An 18921-nucleotide genomic window follows, 5' to 3' on the forward strand; every position below is an offset into this window, starting at 1 on the left:
AGAGTTAATACATTGCTATGAGTTGATGGATGTCACATTGATTTCTTTGATGTATGGATATAGGTAAAGCAATCCGTGTATATACTTTTTTAATTGAAAAAGATCTGTTGTCTGCAGTAAAACAGCAGGGTAGTTACTTTATAGCATATAGTTTGAAAAGTTAAGGCAGAAGAAAGTAGTGCTGCTGGATGTGAAGCTGCCTTCTGCTCGATGCATACTGCTGGCCTGGAAGGATTCCTGGGACACAATGAGCCAGAACTCTTTGGCTCTTTATTAGTTTCTTGTTTCAGTTTGGTTTTATTGCTTTATTTTATTGTGTTCCAGATAAAATGTTTCATCAGAGGGGCCCTTGTGTAAACCAAACAGAGTTTTCCTTTTTATGTCAAGACTTGCAGTTCATAGAGTATCCCTTGGAGACTTGCACCTGGTAAATTCTCCAACATTAACTTGGATATCCAAAGCCTGTATTTTTTCTTCTCTTCCAGAATCAAGTGAACATGAAGAGAAGAGTACAGGTGTCTCAGGCGAGGTGTCTTCCACCCAGCCTTGTTCTGCACCAGGATATACACAGCCTGAAGAGGCAAAGGAGGATATGGATGTAACAAAGCAGACTAAACCTGAAGACAATGATGACTTGGGCCCACTGCCTGATAACTGGGAAATGGCTTATACAGAAAAGGGGGAAGTCTACTTTATTGAGTGAGTCTTATTTCTTCTCTTTCTAATAGCTGTATCATATTTAACTGGGCGGGGAAATGGTTTGTGTGGTGGAGGGGAGCATTGCACTCCTCATTATAACAGCAGGAATGTTGTGGCTGTCAAGACTCCCCAGAGCTGGTGGCAATCCCTGCATCACTGATTTACGAGGAAGCATGCTCTTTTTCAAGATAGGTAACTGCACTGCTTAACACTTCAATGAAAGCAATTAAAGCTGTTGTTTCTTCTGCTGAAAGCATGATTTTTCTGCTGTTCTGGTGCTTTCAGGCATGTAGTACAGTCGCTGGGTTCTTCCTTTTGTGGACAGGGGTGGAGAGGTTTGGACTTTTTGCCAGTTTAAGGGAAGAAAGATAGGAAGGCTAAAAACTAGCTAGTAAACAGTAGGTGGAGGGTATGCTATATTTAGAAATAATAAAACAAATGAGTGGACAATACGGAGAATTTATTATGTGTAGAAATCTTTTCCTCTTGGTAGACTGTACATACGTGTTGCTAATTAGCCCACTCATTGACCAAATGGATATAAAAGTTCTTTCATCTCTGCATGCTGTCATTAATACACATTACCGGAATAAGAGCACAGCAAATCAGTGAGTTCATACAACATCATGTTCCACAAAAAAACCCAGAAACCTCCATGAGCAGAACATTCCTGCAGAGGCAGCAGTGGCATTTATGTTTTCTTGAAGGAGCTGCCTCAAATAATTTGGAGTGTTAGCCATTATTTGAATTATTAGTAGGTAAAAATAACATCTGAAGGTGTCACTCCTACTTTAAGTTCCTTATTCTATGCAATATTTATTACTATCACATGAAATGTAAACAAATTATAAGAATAAAGTTTGTGCGCGTGATTTGTCATGAACACTGGTATGATCAACCATAGCTTTTGGTACATACAACGCTGAAAAGAGCAGTAAGTATGAAAACAAAAGTGTCTTTGCTGAAAAGAGCAAAAATATATTCATTGTAGAAAAAGAGTAATTATAGTAACTTAGCCCAAGCAAGCAGAGAAAAACTACAATAACTTCCAGGCTAGATCAAGCCCTTGTTTCCCTTTTACCTCACTCCCAAATATAATTTTTCTGCACATATTTAATGCTCTGACAGAGAGCAGACTGAATTATGTGGCACTTTTATATCACTTCTAACAAAAACCTGTGATATGTTTCGGGGGTGGGGGACAGGATGATGGGTAGGCCACTAACACACGAAACTGTGACATGGGTAAATACTGCAACAGGCAATTTAATAGAAAATAAATGTCTATTTTGTAATAAATACAGTGAATGCAAATAGCCCTGCCGCTCTGCAGAGCAACCATTCCACTCCACAAATCCCTTTGATGTTACAGCTTACTTCCTTTCCTGGAAATGCTCTGGTTTACACTGCAGTTCTGACAATGCTCATCATTCACTTCCACTAAATGAATGTTATGTAAAGCAGAGAAATCAATCAGAGGTGCAGACTGGATAGACAGACTGTTGTAAGGGCTCCTTGCCTTTGGGATTATATTCTTGAATAATGTAATTGCAAAAAAGTGCAATTACACATCTGTAAAAATACCAGATTATTTACTAGAATCTAGCAAAGGAACAACTCTTTGATCGTTTGAGTTTTCACATTGCAGAGTCTTCACAGGGTTAAGTAGGAATGTAATGCTGTGGGGATGCTGTTAAATTGCCTCTTTGTTTACAAGTCACTTTGGTTAATGGCATGAAGAGACTCCATTTGCTTTCACAAAAAACGGAAAGATAAAAAGACAACAAAAACCTATTTGTCTAACAACATCTCCCCGAACAGTAGTAAAGATTGTACTAGATTATTAAATAATAGATGAAAACCAAACATTTTTAAAATGTACATCACAATGGGTGGGAAAAAAGTCATACTAGGCAACATCTTTTATTGCTTTATTTGAGGCTCATATGAATTGTGCCTTTAAACCCTAAGGACTCCAAGCAGCAAGTGATCTCAAGTTCCAGGTTGTCCCAGGTATACCCAAAGGTCTTAGATTTCATCATCGCATTTTAATTTGTTCACCTCAAACTAACCTCTAAAATTTGTATCTAAGCTCAGTTATCGAAACTGCCATCAGAAGTAACGTGGCGGATTTACAGTGAGAGAGGGAGTGACTTCGTAAGAAGAAAGATAACTGTCTGTAGACAGTATTATTTATTTGCTCATCATTAATGGCCCAGTGAGCATTTTGTAAAGCACAGTGGAAGGAATTTCCTCTGCCTCAAGGACTAAAATGAAAAAAAATAAATATACTAGATTCACTAGATGATTCAGGTGTTGGTTGTATTTTAGAGCGTGGCTTGGTCTGCTTCTTCCTTTCTTTCCCTTTTTTACATAGGTGCATGACCTTGTATTTACCTATATTAGCATTCATAGACAGAACAGGAAGAGCATCCCTTCTTACTGCATAATGCTTACCACTGTTTTCCAGGAAAAGCTACTTAAGTCCATTTCTTGGGCTGTCTCCAGTCTCCCTTACATATGACTCCGAATTTTCAAATACAGGCACACACCACACAGACAGGAGTCCATCTCATACATTTGCTTTCATTGAGAACATATGCTAATGAGAACATGCAATAATTAAAACAGCGTATATAAATTGAAATACCACCAAAAAACCTCCAGTTCTGCTCCTTCTTTCCTACTTTAAATACAGCTGACGAGTGTGACCTATTTCAGCGTGCTTAAATAAATTGTAGGCATCACTGATTTTTAGTTTTTCCCTTTCACAGGGCTAAGGAAAGGCTGCAATTCCCCATAGCCTTCAGACCTCACCTTGCCAACTGCTTTCAAACCCCATACATTGGCTGTGTTGGATCCCAAGCAATCGATGTTTGCTGTGTTGGTCCGGTAGAGTGTTGAAGGGAATACAAAAGGACCAAGATTCTCAGTGCATCTGCTATCGTGTGCAGTCAGCCTTAAATGTGGCCCTCACCCAACTCTCCAACTCCATCACATACACAATTACATTACAGAGTGTTCTGTAGAGTCGGTTACACATTGTGATACTTATTTATAAAAGTCAGAATTGATTTTGCCTCTCTCTCCCGCCCTTTCTCCACCTATAGGCAGCAGAGCTCTCTGGAAGGGGTGCAGGAGATTAAGACATTAAACCAGGAAGATCTGCAGTTCATTAAGCTGAGCTACAACTAAGCCTTAACGAGTAGTCTCAAGGATATTATCGAGCCCATAACTAAAGCTATTTATATGTTCAAAAGCATATATGGTTTTCTTTGCTTATACTATATTAATAATTGTTTTGTTAGTGGAGAAGAGTCTAGAATAAACTGAAACCTCTGTAACACATCTTTAAATTATCATCTTCTTTGACTTGTGGTGATGATTGTTAGGAGAATTTGGCCACATGGGGTTTAACGAACCACTTTCCAGTACATCTCACAAACATTCAGTCTCTTTGTACTTCAACACCTGCTTCTCCAAGCAGCATAGTCAGCTTTGCTTTTTTGGACCTGTTGTAATAACTTTCCTAGTTGTTAAAGCTGCTTTTTTTATGAGGACCATAAAAGACTACAAAACAGCTATAAAATAGGCCTCTGAAAAGGACTCTTCACAGTAAAAAAACAGCCACTAAGTTTTCAAATACAGCTGGTACTATTTCACGTGTTACCTGAAAAGAAGTGCAGCTACAAATTAGAAAAGTAAAATTCTGACCTAGTTTGTTTCTAGAGAATATTGCTACAGCCTTCGATAGGATCAGTGTTTCTCCTTAGTAGTTTTTAATGTAGGAAAGTCTTTTGTTTGCAGGGATAATGTGTTTACCCTAACATCTTGCTTACCTGAAGAATCATGATAGCTGTTCTTGGTTGCTACATCAGTTCACCACGAGAAAACAGGATACATGAGTTAAGCCTGGCTACACCATTACATTTGATAACTTTATCTTTTGTACTAGAAGATACTAAAAGTACTGAGGTGGAAGTACACCCTCCTGCCCACTCAAGATCGCTTCCATATTCTGCAGGAATTACCTGATCTCTTATAAGCCAGCTTGGCACTTCTGCATGTTACATCATTAGTGTATCACTGTATAATACTGAAATTCACCACATTTTGGCTGTATGGTTATTTCATAGAATCATAGAATGGTTTGGGTTGGAAGGGACCTTAAAGCTCATCTAGTTCCAACCCCCCAGCCATGGGCAGGGACTAGACCAGGTTGTCAAAGTCCCATCCAGCCTGGCCTGGAACACTGCCAGGGATGGAGCATCCACAGTTTCTCTGGGCAACCTGTGCCAGTGCCTCACCACCCTCACCGTAAAAATTTCTTCCTTAGATCTAGTCTGATTCTACCCTCTCTTAGATTAAAGCCATTCCCCCTTGTCCTATCACTACAGGCCCTTTTAAAAAGTCCCTCTCCAGCTCTGCTGTTGGCCCCTTTAGGTACTGAAGGCTGCTACAAGGTCTCCCTGGAGCCTTCTCTCCTCCAGGCTGAACAACCCCAACTCTCTCATAGGGGAGGTGCTCCAGGCCTCTGATCATCTTTGTGACCCTCCTCTGGACTCACTCCAATATGTCCATGCTCTTCTTATTTTGGGGAGCCCAGAGCTGAACACAGGTGGGCTCTCACAAGGGTGGAGCAGAAGGGCAGAACCACCTCCCTTGACCTGGTGGCCATGCTTCTTGTGATGCAGCTCAGGGTACAGTTGGCTTTCTGGACTGCGAGCACACATTGCCAGCTCATGTTGAGGTTCTTGTCAATGAACACTCCTAAGTCCTTCTCCTCAGAGCTAATCTGAGTCCATTCTCTGCCCAGCCTGTATTTGTGCTTGGGATTGCCCCTACCCAGGTGCTGGACCTTGCACTTGGCCTTATGGGGTTTCATGAGGTTCAGGTAGGCCTACTTCTCAAGCCTGTCAAGGTCTTTCTAGATAGCATCCCTTCCCTCCAGCATGGGAGCTGCACCACACAGCTTGGTGTCATCAGCAGCCTTGCTCAGGGTGTGTAGAGAAATAAAGGCAGGTTAATTAATATTGATAACATACAGATGTGGGCTGGCTTCAGGGGTGGTGGGTTGGCCAATGTAGATAAGGTGCAGCTGTGGCTGGTTCTGTTAAGTGGTTGAGAGCCAATGAAGAGAGAGCAGCCGAGGAAGAGAGAGCGTGCCCTGGATGAGGAGAGACAAGGAGAAGGCAGCAGAGGGACTGGTGTGAAGAGTATGCTGGTATGTGATGGTAAAAGACCTTGTTGCAGCTGGCTAGTTTGGAGAGCGCTGTGATAAGGGTGCACTCAATTCCACTGCCCATGTTGCCAACAAAGACATTAAAGAGAAGTTGTCTGCTACTTTAATTAAATAGTAATTAAGATGAAGGAATTTTTTTCATATGCTGTTTTAATATTCACTTCTGATGTGATTCTTCATCTTTGGGAAACAAGCCATTTTGTGTCAGTATGACTTTATTGTGTGGACAGTTCTAAATCATCAGGTCTCTTATATGATCATAGATTTCTGTAATTCTTTTTCCTTGGTTACGTGTTGTACTGACTTCATTAGTTTTGTTCAGCATAACACTGATCAGATCTCTAATGCTCTTTGGACTTCAACATGACATACAGCGGGACAGGCAACAGAAAAGATCTCTCTTGGTTTCTTTCTCCTGAGACAGCTTCCTTCCCTCATGACAAAATAATTAGGAATGGGGAGATGGCAGAACTTGAAAGAATTTGGGGAATGCTGAATTTCTTTCATCTCTTGTCTTTTGGTGTTATAAAGACATTCTCAGTCTGTACTAGTGGTGTATTGTCCCTTGCTCTCACTTGCTGGTTTTATCTATGCTGACATCCAGGTCAAACTGCCAGCTCAAATCCTGTTGTCTTTCCTCACCTTCTTATTTCTTGTCTTTCCCCCAAAGGTCTCTGCTGCTCTGCTCTGCAGGCTTGCTCTTCCAAAACCTTTCCTCTGATATTTGCAATGGGTTTGTAATTTTTCTCCTTCAGCTCACCTGGTTTGCCATGTAGCATTAGGTATCCAGTATAAACCAGTTGCCAAGACTCCTTCTGTGGTCAATGGAGAGAGATAATTACCTCCAGAGGCTGATTCTTCCTGTCCAAAGATAAGGGCAGAATTAATTTGCCTAAATGTAGGTGCTTCTACCAGTAAAGGTGCCCTCAGATATCCAAAGGTGCGTCTGCAGTAGCATATAATTTGTGTCAGAAGAACACTTTTGAGGCAAGTTTTCTGGTTGCCTCCATGCACCACACTGTGATTTGGTTCACATTTCAGAGTGCATGAACTGGATTCCTTTCAGATGAAACTAAAAAGAAAGTTTATCTCTAAGAAGCTGATCTCTAGGAGTGCACTTAATTCTAATTCTCTCCACCCCTGAACCCCTGAGCTCAGTCCACAAGACTGAGTTAAAACCAGTCTGAATTCCTTCTGATCCAATCCATGTCCATATCTAAATCAGCAATATCAGTAGACTGCAGAGTGAAGCACTTGGTGCTGATGACCCAGCATCCACAGCCACTAGGTCTTTTCAGGGGCCGTAGGCTGCCTGCCTGTGAATAGCTTGTAGTGCATTAAGTGGGCTCTTGCTGCGTACCATCAGGTTTAAATTTAAGTGAAAACAGCTTACAAGCTGGGAGAATGCTCAGTGTGTAAACGAAGGTAACTGAGAGATTCACTTGAAAAGTGACCTCCTGATCTGAGCCAAAGCACTACTGTAGACACATACTAATAGCCCAACACATCTCCGTGAACATGGCACAGAACCTGTGAAAACCAGCGCCCTTCTGGAGTGGGAGCCATAGGCCTTTGGGAGATGCTGTAGAGCCTAGTGTGTCACTAAGAGCATATGGTTAGGTCCCCAGACCAACTGGAAGATAGGAAAGATCAATTTTTCTGTATAGGTGCCTCTCCCTTCAATAGAGAGGAATCCTACACAATTAGCTGTGTAATTTCTAGGTGGCTGAAGTCATATGAGATGAAGCCCATTCTTGTCAGAAATTAACTGCCTAAGTCTAAGAGAATGACTTAAACGGCAGAAATTACCATAGGAGACTTTAGGCGTTTATGTATTTTTTAAAAAATCTTACATAAGCGTCTTACGCTCCTGCCTCCTGCAAGGCACCACCACTGCCTTGCTTATCTGCTGCCCAAGGCCATCTGCAGTTCATAGGATGGGCACCCCCGAGCCTGTCGTCTGTTAAGGACCACGTACATACTCTGAGCACATCTAACAGACTGACAGCAGGAAATGCAGTGCAAGCTAGCTGTCACAGCTGCTGCCATTCAAACCATGGCTGGAGAGCGACTCCCTTTTGTGTCTGTCCTACGTGTGTGCAAGAAGTTTGGGCAGCACCCCACAAAGGATGAATTGCAAAACCGCTGGTTTAATGCTCTGTTTTCCTGTCACTGTCCCCCTACACACAAATTACTTGAAAAGCATTATTCTGCTAGCTGAAAAGCTGTGCAGATCTACACGTCTCAGGCACACAAAAAGAAGGGAGGAGTAAGCATTTGCAAGTCTACAGTGCACTTTGGTTTTCTCTGTCTCGTATACTCCCTTTTGCTCAAGCTGTTATATTGAGGACCATCTTGAATCTAATGGATTCACAATAAAAACCCAAACAGGCCCATATGTGCTGTCCCCAAATACACTGAAGCAGCACATTGGTAAATACCCATTCTGAAATGCCTTTCACAGTAATGTACAAATTTCCTGCCTTGCGAGAGTCACAGTTTAGAATAGGTTTGCAGTGTTTTCAAAAGGCATTAAGGCTATAACTGTCAGTAACTACTTTCTATATTCTCTTAAAAAATGTTTCAAGAGATCGTCTGAGGGCTTTGTCAGTACAAGAAACTTTACCTGTCAAAGTGCTTTAAACTGACAGATTGCTAACACAAATCCATTCAACTCATCTTAATTAAAATAATACACTAAAAAATAATTATAATAAAAAGATAGTACCTTGTTAAATAAGAAAAGCCACGTTCCTAACACTTTTTATTTCTAAAAGTGTGGAGGAGTATCCGGTGAGATTCCTGGAGTGGCTCTGATGCTGCTATCTAGCTCTAGTGGTGGTAACAGGGAACTGGGGCATAAACAGTCTCTGAAGTCCTAAAAGCAGGCCTACAAAGAAAATCTGTAGAAGAGCAGGAGGTTGAGTCAGGGCTTCTGGGAAGTATTCTGAGCTTTCTTTCACTCTGTTTAAACCAGCTGAAGAATATTTTTTCCACGTATGTTTAAAATTGTCAATAACTGATAGCAGAGGACTCTGAGTATAATAAACTATTTCTGCCAGGTCAAAATACTTGGCAAAAAGGGAGTGTTTAAGTTAGCTCAGCAGTAATTATTATATTGACTTTTGGCTACAATATTAAGCTCCACTGCTTAACTGAGTGACTTTTTAAAAATTATTTTTAAAATTTGCAATACACTTCAGGCCTATAAGCAGTTTAGATTTTATATAGCAGAGGTAACAAATTTGGTGAATTTTAAAATGTTGTGCTATTCCCACACACTACCTGCTTGAAGCAAAACCAAGGGGAACCTTTGTTGACTGATTTCAAAGTTTCTAAAATTAAGAAGTTGCTCTTGATTTTAAGACAGTTTCTAAGACATGCATAGTTGATTTGCCACGACTTGTCTCTTAGCTCAATCATCCTAGCTAGTAATAAAGGTCGTTGAAATTGTGTAAGGATGGACTTTCTAAACCTGCACTTTAATGATGAGGTACAGTTATTGCTGAGTAATGAAGAAGCAGTGGCCAGTGGAAAATGCTGGTGGAGCCACAGCTGTATTTCTCACAGGATGCTTTTGTTGCATCACTTCACTCTCATTCAGTCAGTGACAACTGCTCCAACTCCCTGTTTGTGCATTTATTCCACAACTGCCACAGCTATTCATCTGCAATTCATTCATAACTAATCTGTAAGTCCCCAGCCCCTTTTCCTTCTGGTCTGTCTATAAGACTTCCCAAATGGACGCATGTGATTAGTGTACTTGTAAGCAGGCAGGTTATACACAGTACATTTTACAAGGTTTTTAGTCCTCAAAAAGCGTTAACGTGCACAGCTCATGCAGCAGATATGTGTTGATGTTACTTTTGCCATTGGTGTTAATTTGGCCATTTTACTGTTCCTTCTGTCTTCTTTCCTATAATTAAAGCTTTCCTATCAAGGCTTCTTTCAAATTATATTAAAAACTGTTTAGGAGAGAAATACTGTTTCCCTTTAGCTTTTACAGATTCTAGTCCATTGGAGAGCTTACGGGGGAATAGGTAGAGCCCTGGGACACAGGGGATGTGGCATCTTTCCCGAGATGTCCCTGCAGCCTGCCTTGGGACATTCAGCATGCCATCATCACTGGGCTTTGGTTCTTCCTCTCGTTCCCAAAGTGTCCTACCTGTGTGTGGAATAAGCTGCTTCTCTATTGTTTCTGCGGTTGGCTGACTCCAGTTCTAGTCCTTGCTGGAAGACAAGTTACTCTGAACAGCGCCGATACTGCTAGCATTGCATCCACTATGGCAGAAGTAGCATCGTTCCAAAACCCACAACTTGAAAGCTGGCCTGAGGGAGTCTAGATGAGTACCCTGCCAAATAAACCTCCTGTGCAGGACAGCAGTAGACGTGCATAAAACAGACTATGCTGTAATCCATGGCTACTTGTTTCCCCTCTTTTATTGAGGGCAGCACAAACGTAGTCATGTCTGTCCTCCTTGCAGGAGTGTGTGTGTGCTGTGTACCTGGTTGCTAAGATGGTCCAAGCAGCCAGCACTATGTACCGCTGAAGAGGACGTTGATGGTACTGCAGTGGTGTTTGTTAGAAGGCAGCTGGGGTTGATGATGCCTTCTTTCAAGTAGGATCTGTCTGCAGAGCAGGAAAAGATTTTTTTACCCACTGGAGCACCTGTCTAGAAGCATTTAAAGTCCCATTGCAAGAGGTAACGTGCGTGTTTAGTACAGAAGATAAGGTGGGGAGGCAAGGCAAGGGAGAAGGTGTGGAGATGGGTAAGGAGGAGAGGGATGATTTTCAAAAGGTACTTTGATCCTTCAGTCATTTGTTATAAAGTCCTTGTAGATGAGTCTTGCTTTTACTAAGTAGATGAACGGATTTGAGAGACAGTAGCTGGAAGAGGAGACCGAATGTTGTAAGAGCTGATCTAGATGAGATACCATCTTAATTCCCTGAAATTTTGCTGCAGACTGAAGGATCACTCTTCTTTTGGAGGAGCTGTTTATTTTTTAATTTGTGGTTTTGTTTAGAATGGCCACAGTGCACAAAACTGGAAGATATCAGTCCTTCTGGGTTTATGGAAGCCACATTTATGCTGAAGGGAAGCATAACAGTTTGGTTGTTGTTGTTATGTTTCAACAAAAGCCTTGGAGGCTGTAATTCAACTAATTCACATTTTTAAAACACTAATACTGAATTGGGCTTATTTTCAGCTTGGCACCTGTCTTTACAGATGCCTGAAAACTTGTTTCTCGGGTCTATTCCAGAAATGCCATAGGGATGTTTTTAGAGCTGGTGCATTGGTCTGTCCTGTTGCGTGGAGTCCAGTACCAACCACCACTGGTTTGTTTGGTGGCTGTGGGCAGTCACTGGACTCTGTGACTCCATTTTCCCACCTTGAAATCAGGGGTGGTGATTTTTATTTCCTTTGTAAAGTGCTTTGAGATCTGCTTTATACCACAGCAAACATTACTACTAGTAGTCATAGATATTACTCTTTTAAAGCCATAGGAAACTATCTGTGAATCTTAGTCCCCTACAACCAGTGGAGGTCCCTAAAATCATTCGGAATTAGTAGCTGGGAGAGGGTGGCAGTCGTTCAGACATGCCCACACTCCAGAGATGCGACTGCAAGCTTACACAGGTATGTCCAAGCTCACGCTGAGCTCTGGCACTGCTAAGGGGGCACCTGTGGTGGCGTGGAGCTCAGCATGTGCTGTTGGCTGCACCCAAGTAGCTGGGCAGGTGCTGGGGTGACAAGCCCACCCTGGGGTGGGTGCTGCTGCAGTGGCATTGCTGCCAGTATCTCCCCTAGTTAATTTAAAGCTACCTCAACGATGTCTGCACAAGCTGCAGTTAGGCTGTGACTGCAGTATAAAAATACATCCTACAGGAGACCACAGGCAGGCAGAGCTTCAGAGAAGCATCTTAGTTACATTTGCAATCTAGCAGGGGCTGCTGGCATGATTTCAAATTTACCGTACCTTTGGCTTATCATTCTTCATACTCTGCAAATACAGCTCTGCTCTAAAAGTAAGGGAAGGTTTTGTTTATCCTCGTCACCTGTCGTGAATGGTGTTCTAGACTAGGGCATGCTTAAAATAGGAATTTAAATGCCTCAATTTTCATTTCAGTTGCCAGTTTATGCTTACATAACTCTCATCTACCTTTTCTCCCATCCAAAACGTGGAGGAAGTTTTAGCATGGTGACAATAATGCTGAGAAGTAGGTAGCATCCCTCCAGTTTTAGAGAGAGAGAGAAATCGAGGCAGAGAAAAAGTTCTCTGCCATGGACTCAACAGGGAGTCAAGGTGGGAGAGGGCACTGGCTCTGTGCATTTATTTTTCCCCTGGGGAAACAGTGGTGTTTGGACCACATGGACTGTATCAGTTATTCAGTAACTCATCAACTACTAATTGCATGCTAATCCATTTTTTTTTTGCCAGGTCCCCTATTTTGTACACCTTATACTAATGTTTATGGAAGAAGTCTTAAGTACACTTTAAAATGACACAGCAAATTAATAATAAACTAAAAAATTCAGTACTGTATGGAACAAGCATCCTCCTAGGATGTATCAGATAAATAAAACATGGGTTAGGAGTGTCTCTGAATGATGGTACTGTAGGAAAGGCATCTCAAAAAAATAGAGGACTAATGATCACATCCTTTTCTGGTTTATAGTCTTCCTTTCTTAATATATGTTAAATATTTGGCTCCAAATTCAAATGCTTATGGGAAAGGTATAAGTAGAAAAGATCTGGTTTTAAGTCTCATTAGCTGTGCTAAGTATCCATTCATCTGGCATAATATTCTCCCAGAAAACAGTTTGTGCCAGTTCAACGCTATTTGATGGCTGATTCCTCAAAGATTTATTCAGAGTATAGATAGGAGCCACATGATTCATTCAGCTTGTGCATATCTATTTTATCTCGATGGAAGGATTATATATGGAGAGATAAAGGTTTGTTAAACAAAGTGTCATTAATCACTCTGTCCGGAAATGTAGACTTTGCAGGAGCATGCTGTAATTTGCATCACTTTTGCTATGCCTTGCCAGTACTGCTGGTGAGAAATAACAAACCTGTATTTATGAAAAGGACAGGTTTAAGATGAAAATAATTCTATCTGAAAACTGTGAGAATGGTACAGAATCCTGTCGCCTGCACTCATTCAACGGGAGAACACTGTATTTGTAATAAATTCCTTTTGCTCTGGATGAGTTCTGCATTTTCAATGAGGTTAACTTGGCAACATTCTAGTTGATTTTAATAAAAATAGCTGCTTTGAGGACAGGGAGCTGAGGTTGCCAAATTTACAGCTGCCTTGCACAATTACTCTTACACCTCCTTCAGGGCTACTTAGAACCAGTAAGCAAATTAAGTGTATCGATTGCAATTTTGTTGGACTAACCCTTTTTTCTTAAGGAATAAACTTGATTCCTTTCAGTATGTGTCTGCTCAGAGTGATCTCTTTTCTTTTCAGCCATAACACAAAGACAACATCATGGCTGGATCCACGACTTGCGAAAAAGGCTAAACCTCCAGAAGAGTGCAAAGAAAATGGTAGGTTATTAAGTTTTCGTTGCTGCTCAGAGGGGATTTGCCTTTGTGTGTGTGTGTGTGTCTCAGTTCTTACAAAAATCAGGCATTTGGGGGAATGATGAAAGGTGTTTAATTGCTGCTTTGGTTAGAAGCCATAAGTGATACCAGTTCTCAGTGTGCCATGTGTTTCTGCTTTTTATTCCCCTTTCTGATGCTATCCAAAGCTGAGGATCACAAGTGTGTTTTCTGCCTGTTGTGTGTGTGACTCCGGGACTGACCCTCTCCCTCATCTCCTACAGAGAACTTTGGTCGGCAGAACAGAATCCCTTTTCAGATTCTGAGCTTTTAATCTACAGGCGATTCAATGCATAAGGGAAACTAGCAGCACCGTGGGAATATGAATATTGTTTGATTTGTTTTTAAAGGTACAGTGCTATGCTATTTAGTAGCCAATTTAAACAAAATAGTGCCTGATAAAACAGGGTGTGGGAGGGAGGAAAGAGATCAGTGTCTGTCAGAGTTCAAGGCTGGATTCGGGGGGTACTGCATTGTTAATGGTTTGAAATTTAAAAGCTTAAATACTGTTGAGGATGCTTAAAGGAGCTGTAGTTGTTGTGCAGGAGAGACGACTATGTTGACAGATTCAGAGATATGAAATAATACAGATCATATCAAAGTATCTTATACGCATTCAGTATAACGTCTGGTTTTTTTCTCTGGTAAAGTTTCAGGAATCAAAATGATTTAATATAGCCAAAGTAAAAAGGCATTGTAATAGATCTTTTTCTGAGGAGGGTTTTTTCCAGTGTTTTATAGTTCAGTGTCAGTTCAATTAGCCAGTTAAGTAATGATTTCTAAAGACTGCTACTCATTTTATTATTGTGAGATACAGAGGATTAAATGCATGCATGCTATGTGCATTAATTCAAAGCATTTGTAAATTCTTTAAATATATTAATAGTTTTTCATGTACTGTATCTGATTTATTTCAAATTTTCCAAAATACATTCATCTGGTTAATGTACAAACTATTAACCGAAAGAAAACTCAGTGCCGTTTGGGGCTGATAAAGAGGTCACTGAGGAGTTGCTGGCTCTATGAAATGCAGGGTCAATGGTTTGGTAGAGAATTTTCCTGGGTTTTTTGTAAATGGCTACATTTTGAAAGATTGCTGTATTCCAAATATCCCTTCCTTATTTCGGCAGTAATTCTGACGTTCTCTTCTGACATCAGAAATTACATGTCTGAATGACTTTGTGATGCTTATTCTAGCACTGACAACACTAGCTCCCGGAGTAAATTCTACAGTGAATACAACAGAAGTGTGTTGCTGAAACAAAACAAGGGCACAGGAGTTTTGCATTCTAAATATCTCACATTACTTCTACGAAGCTTTGTCTTTGCCTGTTCCTTAAGGAATACTAGTGGAAAAAGCAGAAGAAAAATACACCGATATCTGTGGAGTAACATATCACAGAGTTACTTGGAATAAATATGTGTTGCTTTTTTTTTTTTTCTTTTCCTGTTAGCTGTTGTATACAGAAATCACAGCAAGCACTGAAATATTAAAAAAAAAAAATACCAAAGTATCTGAAAAAAATTCGGATTGGTGGATTCAAGAAACAGCATTATTTTGTAGTTATTTGACTGCTGGATTATTGAATTACTATAGTATGCTGGGTCATGTTCTTCTTTTAAGTGTTGCTCAGCTCATTAATGCAAAGTACTTGAAGCATAAAAGACTTTAGGGAGAGATTTTCTATTCTTACAGAGATTGTTCTTGCAACATCCTCTCTTCCTAAGGTTCTTCGGTTGCTCAAAAGTGTGGTTTGGGTTTTTTTTAATTCAATACTTGCAGAAGAAAATGTTCTTAAAAATCAGTAATATGCCTTCAAATGACTGTACCTTGTCATTGAGGTCCAACACCAGGGACTTTGTTACAGCACATGGGGATCTGGAATTTATTTTTTTTTAGATTTAATGTCAGATCGAGGATTAATTTCGCATGTGTTTCAGCTATGGCTTGGTAGATGGTTTTTAATGCCAAATATTTTTTTTTCTGTTGCACTTTATGATTTATTCTGGTACATTTTACTCGGAGATGCAAAATTTTAGAAAGACATCAGATTTTAGATAGGAAATGATACTTACCTTGCTTCTTTATCGCTATCAGCATAACTTGTATTTTTCATTGACATTCATTTTGTCACATCTGAAACTTGCATTGATTCTCTGAGATACATTATGATGTCTTTATCACCTATCAGATTCTGCTATCAGGTTTTCATTCTGAACAACCCAACTTTTGTGTTCTCCTTTCAGTGCAAATCCTGCCAAATCAGTCTTCTTCATTCTGCCACCAGCATGCAGTTTCCACACCAGACAATGTCCAAGCAGCGTACAGTGTTTGAGTCCTGATGTTCTGGGCTAGTGATGTTGAGGGCCCCCTCCACTCCAGGCACTTCCTCTCTTCCACTTTCAGCTCTTCAATACTCCTTTGCCAAATAAGATTTCTTCATTTTCTCTGGCTTCTGTATCTGCAGATCCCAGTGCTTGCTCATTTTTCTTTGCAAAATCCAAACCGACCTTCCAGCACATCCCTCCTCTTGAAAAATTTTCACATGCCTTTGCCAAAGGATTGAAAAGCTCTACCAAGTCAAGCTTTCCTTGCCTCTGTGCTGTTGACTCTTTCTATTTTCCTGTAATGACACCCACTGCTCTGAACCCCTTTGCAGGTCAGGAGGTTTTAAGAGCTGATATTTATTTCTGCTCTGTCATGGAACTTCTGTGCGAGTTTCAGCAAATTACTTTGACTTTTCCTTTGTCAGATCTACTTAGATGGCAGGTCTTTGAAGCAAGAAATGCCTTTTACTCTCTGTTTGTATAGTGCATATCTGAGTTTCATAATAGCAGTAAGTAAAATAGACGGCAATTTTTCAGTAAGAGCTAGAATTTTTTATGGATTTCCAGAAAATCTTGACTTTGTTAAAAATAATTGTATTTTCTTTCCTGAAAATATGAATTAAATATTTGGGTTTTCTGAATTAGAATACATCTTTTAAATTATTCCTTTTCTTTTTCTTTTTTTTTTCCCCCACATCAAAATCGGTTAACCAATCTTTATCTGTAGAGTACAACAGAAGTTATACTTCTGCCCCTTTTGTTTCTCTGAGCTAGATTCCCTGGTTCCTACATTCTCTGTAAAGTCATATTACATAGCAGACTCACAGGATTTGCATGATTGCAGGTACATTGTGTGAATGGTCTATGAACAGAGTCTGTTCTTCGGGAGAGAATATGGAAAAGAATGACAAGTCCCATCAGGCAGTAAAAAATGTAGTTTAATATTGAAAGGCAGTTCAGCCTTAATGACATGAAATAGCTCAGGCTTTAGAAAGTTCATTTTTGGTTACGAAACGTAGTAATTAAATTTTTCAAATTTTTTAATTCACTTTAGGGTACTTTCCATTCTGGAGAAAAGTGAGCATTTACTTTATCCAATTTGGAGATTAAACAGCTGTTGAAATTTCCTGGGATTAGATATGTCAAATTTCACTTATTTCATTAATACAAATTTCACTTATTTCATTACTAACCCATCCCAATCAGTAGTCTCCATCGCTCTTAACCCTCCATTTCTTTTTATGTCAACCTCCTTTCTCCTATCTCTTAGTTTCCAAATACAAGTAGGCTTAAGGCTATAAATAAAGCTTTGATTTCACCTAGCATTCATCTCGTCATCTGTCTTTCCATCTCCTCTACACCCACCAACTTGACTGCAAAATGTAGATGTTTATTTCGGGTGAGCTGAGTTGCCTTTAAACCTCATTGACTGTGAATGTCAGCTCAAGTTTGACAGTTAGAGGGCACAGATATCTGGTTCAAATGTAAACACCTGTATGTAGACAGAATACTACATTTAAGTGTCTTCATCTTGAACTGAGCCCCACTGTCCTGTCACTTCTTGTTGGGTTATCCTTTCTGCCATTCCTGTAGTCACAGGCGATACCTTTTGGTGAGCTCGCTGCCACGCACAGCTTCAGTGCTCTTCTTCATGCCATTGACACACACATCTACCCTTGTCCTCTTCGTCTTTCTCTCCTGACTGACCCCTTGTTTCATGCTACATATGATGCCTCCCATTGGACATCTCCCATCCCGAGTCCTCCAAGCAAATTCCCTTTTGCTAATAGCAGTACTTTCCACCTCCAGAGATCCTTGCCCTGCCATTTCATGGCATATGGGACTTCTGCCTTTTACTTTTTCACCCAGACAGCAGAGCTCCCTCTCAGGGCTTTGCTTGGCACGTGCCATGTGTCATAGCACATGCAGTGTGCGCATGCAGTCACAAAGTCAGGAACTGAGCTCCCTTCTTTCAGAACTCCATCATCATCTTCATCAATCGTCTCTAAACATTTCAGAATTTCTGAACGTCTGGAAAAAAAAAAAAGCTGTAGTTTTATTGCTATAACTGAATTTTTAAACATGTGTATTTATATATTTGATTCTTGCCAGAAAAAAACAAACAAACAAACAAAAAAGCAAAACAGAAGATAAATGTTAAATTCAGAATCATAAGGGCAATCACTGATTAGGCTAGCTGTAATCTCAAGGGTGTAACTATCCCAGCAAACCAATAACTTTCACGGGAGTAAATAGGCCCACTTTTCCTTACTGTTTTTCTGAAACTTCATGTAGAGTATTTGTAGCTGGATACATCTCTTGTGAGACACAGCAGCACCTTTGTTCACTGTGTTTTCAGTTTGGAAACCTCTTTAAGTGGTGCTGAGATTTAAGAAAAAAATATTCTCAAACCATTTTGCTTTACATTTTATGAGCGCTTTAATGCTGAAAAATGCTTCTTTCTCAAAACCTCACCATTTAACATACAGTCACTCTCCATGTTCCTAGTCTAAGCTATCGCTTCACCATTTTTACATGCTCCTATATTAACTCTAGAAAGGACTGGAGCCCGGCAATTAGTCTGCAGTCTGGACTATTTTGCTTGTCTCCAGTAGATATTCCCCCTCTCTAAACCATCTAACTGGTAGAAGTTAGACTTCCAACGGCAGAGGAATGTTTATATGGGTGCCTCTACTTTCGTATTTCCACAAATGTAAACAGGAATCCAAGCCAACCTTTTGCTCAGATTTTACCAGACTTTGTTAAAATTAGTAACTTTTCATAATACCTTTCATTTGTCTGTTGGCATGAAAGAAATAAAATGTAGGACTGTCTTTCTCATCTTGCTAACATTTAATACATTTTGAGTTTCTTATTAAGAGTTCAAACCACATAATGAACCATTGCATATAACCACTTTAACTTCAGCTTCCAGCAAATAAATCCTACACAAAGAAAGATTCTGTAGATTTATGAGGTAATATTATTATTATTAAGCATGAAATTCAACCCACTCTACTGCGTAAAAACAAGATCTA

The 18921-nt window shown here is 40.2% G+C and overlaps 1 protein-coding gene across 12 annotated transcripts in view; it reads left to right on the forward strand.

The window, feature by feature from the left end:
- MAGI2 (membrane associated guanylate kinase, WW and PDZ domain containing 2) overlaps positions 1–18921 on the forward strand; it is a 755689-nt gene that overhangs the window by 507001 nt on the left and 229767 nt on the right. For all 12 annotated transcript variants that reach the window (XM_055712103.1, XM_055712104.1, XM_005443453.4 and 9 more), the window contains 2 exons: positions 486–699; positions 13422–13501. In XM_055712103.1, coding sequence (XP_055568078.1) covers positions 486–699; positions 13422–13501 — 294 coding nt within the window. The remainder of the gene's footprint in view (positions 1–485; positions 700–13421; positions 13502–18921) is intronic.

This window comes from Falco cherrug, chromosome 5, assembly GCF_023634085.1.
Source record: "Falco cherrug isolate bFalChe1 chromosome 5, bFalChe1.pri, whole genome shotgun sequence".
NCBI classification, from domain to species: Eukaryota; Metazoa; Chordata; class Aves; order Falconiformes; family Falconidae; genus Falco; species Falco cherrug.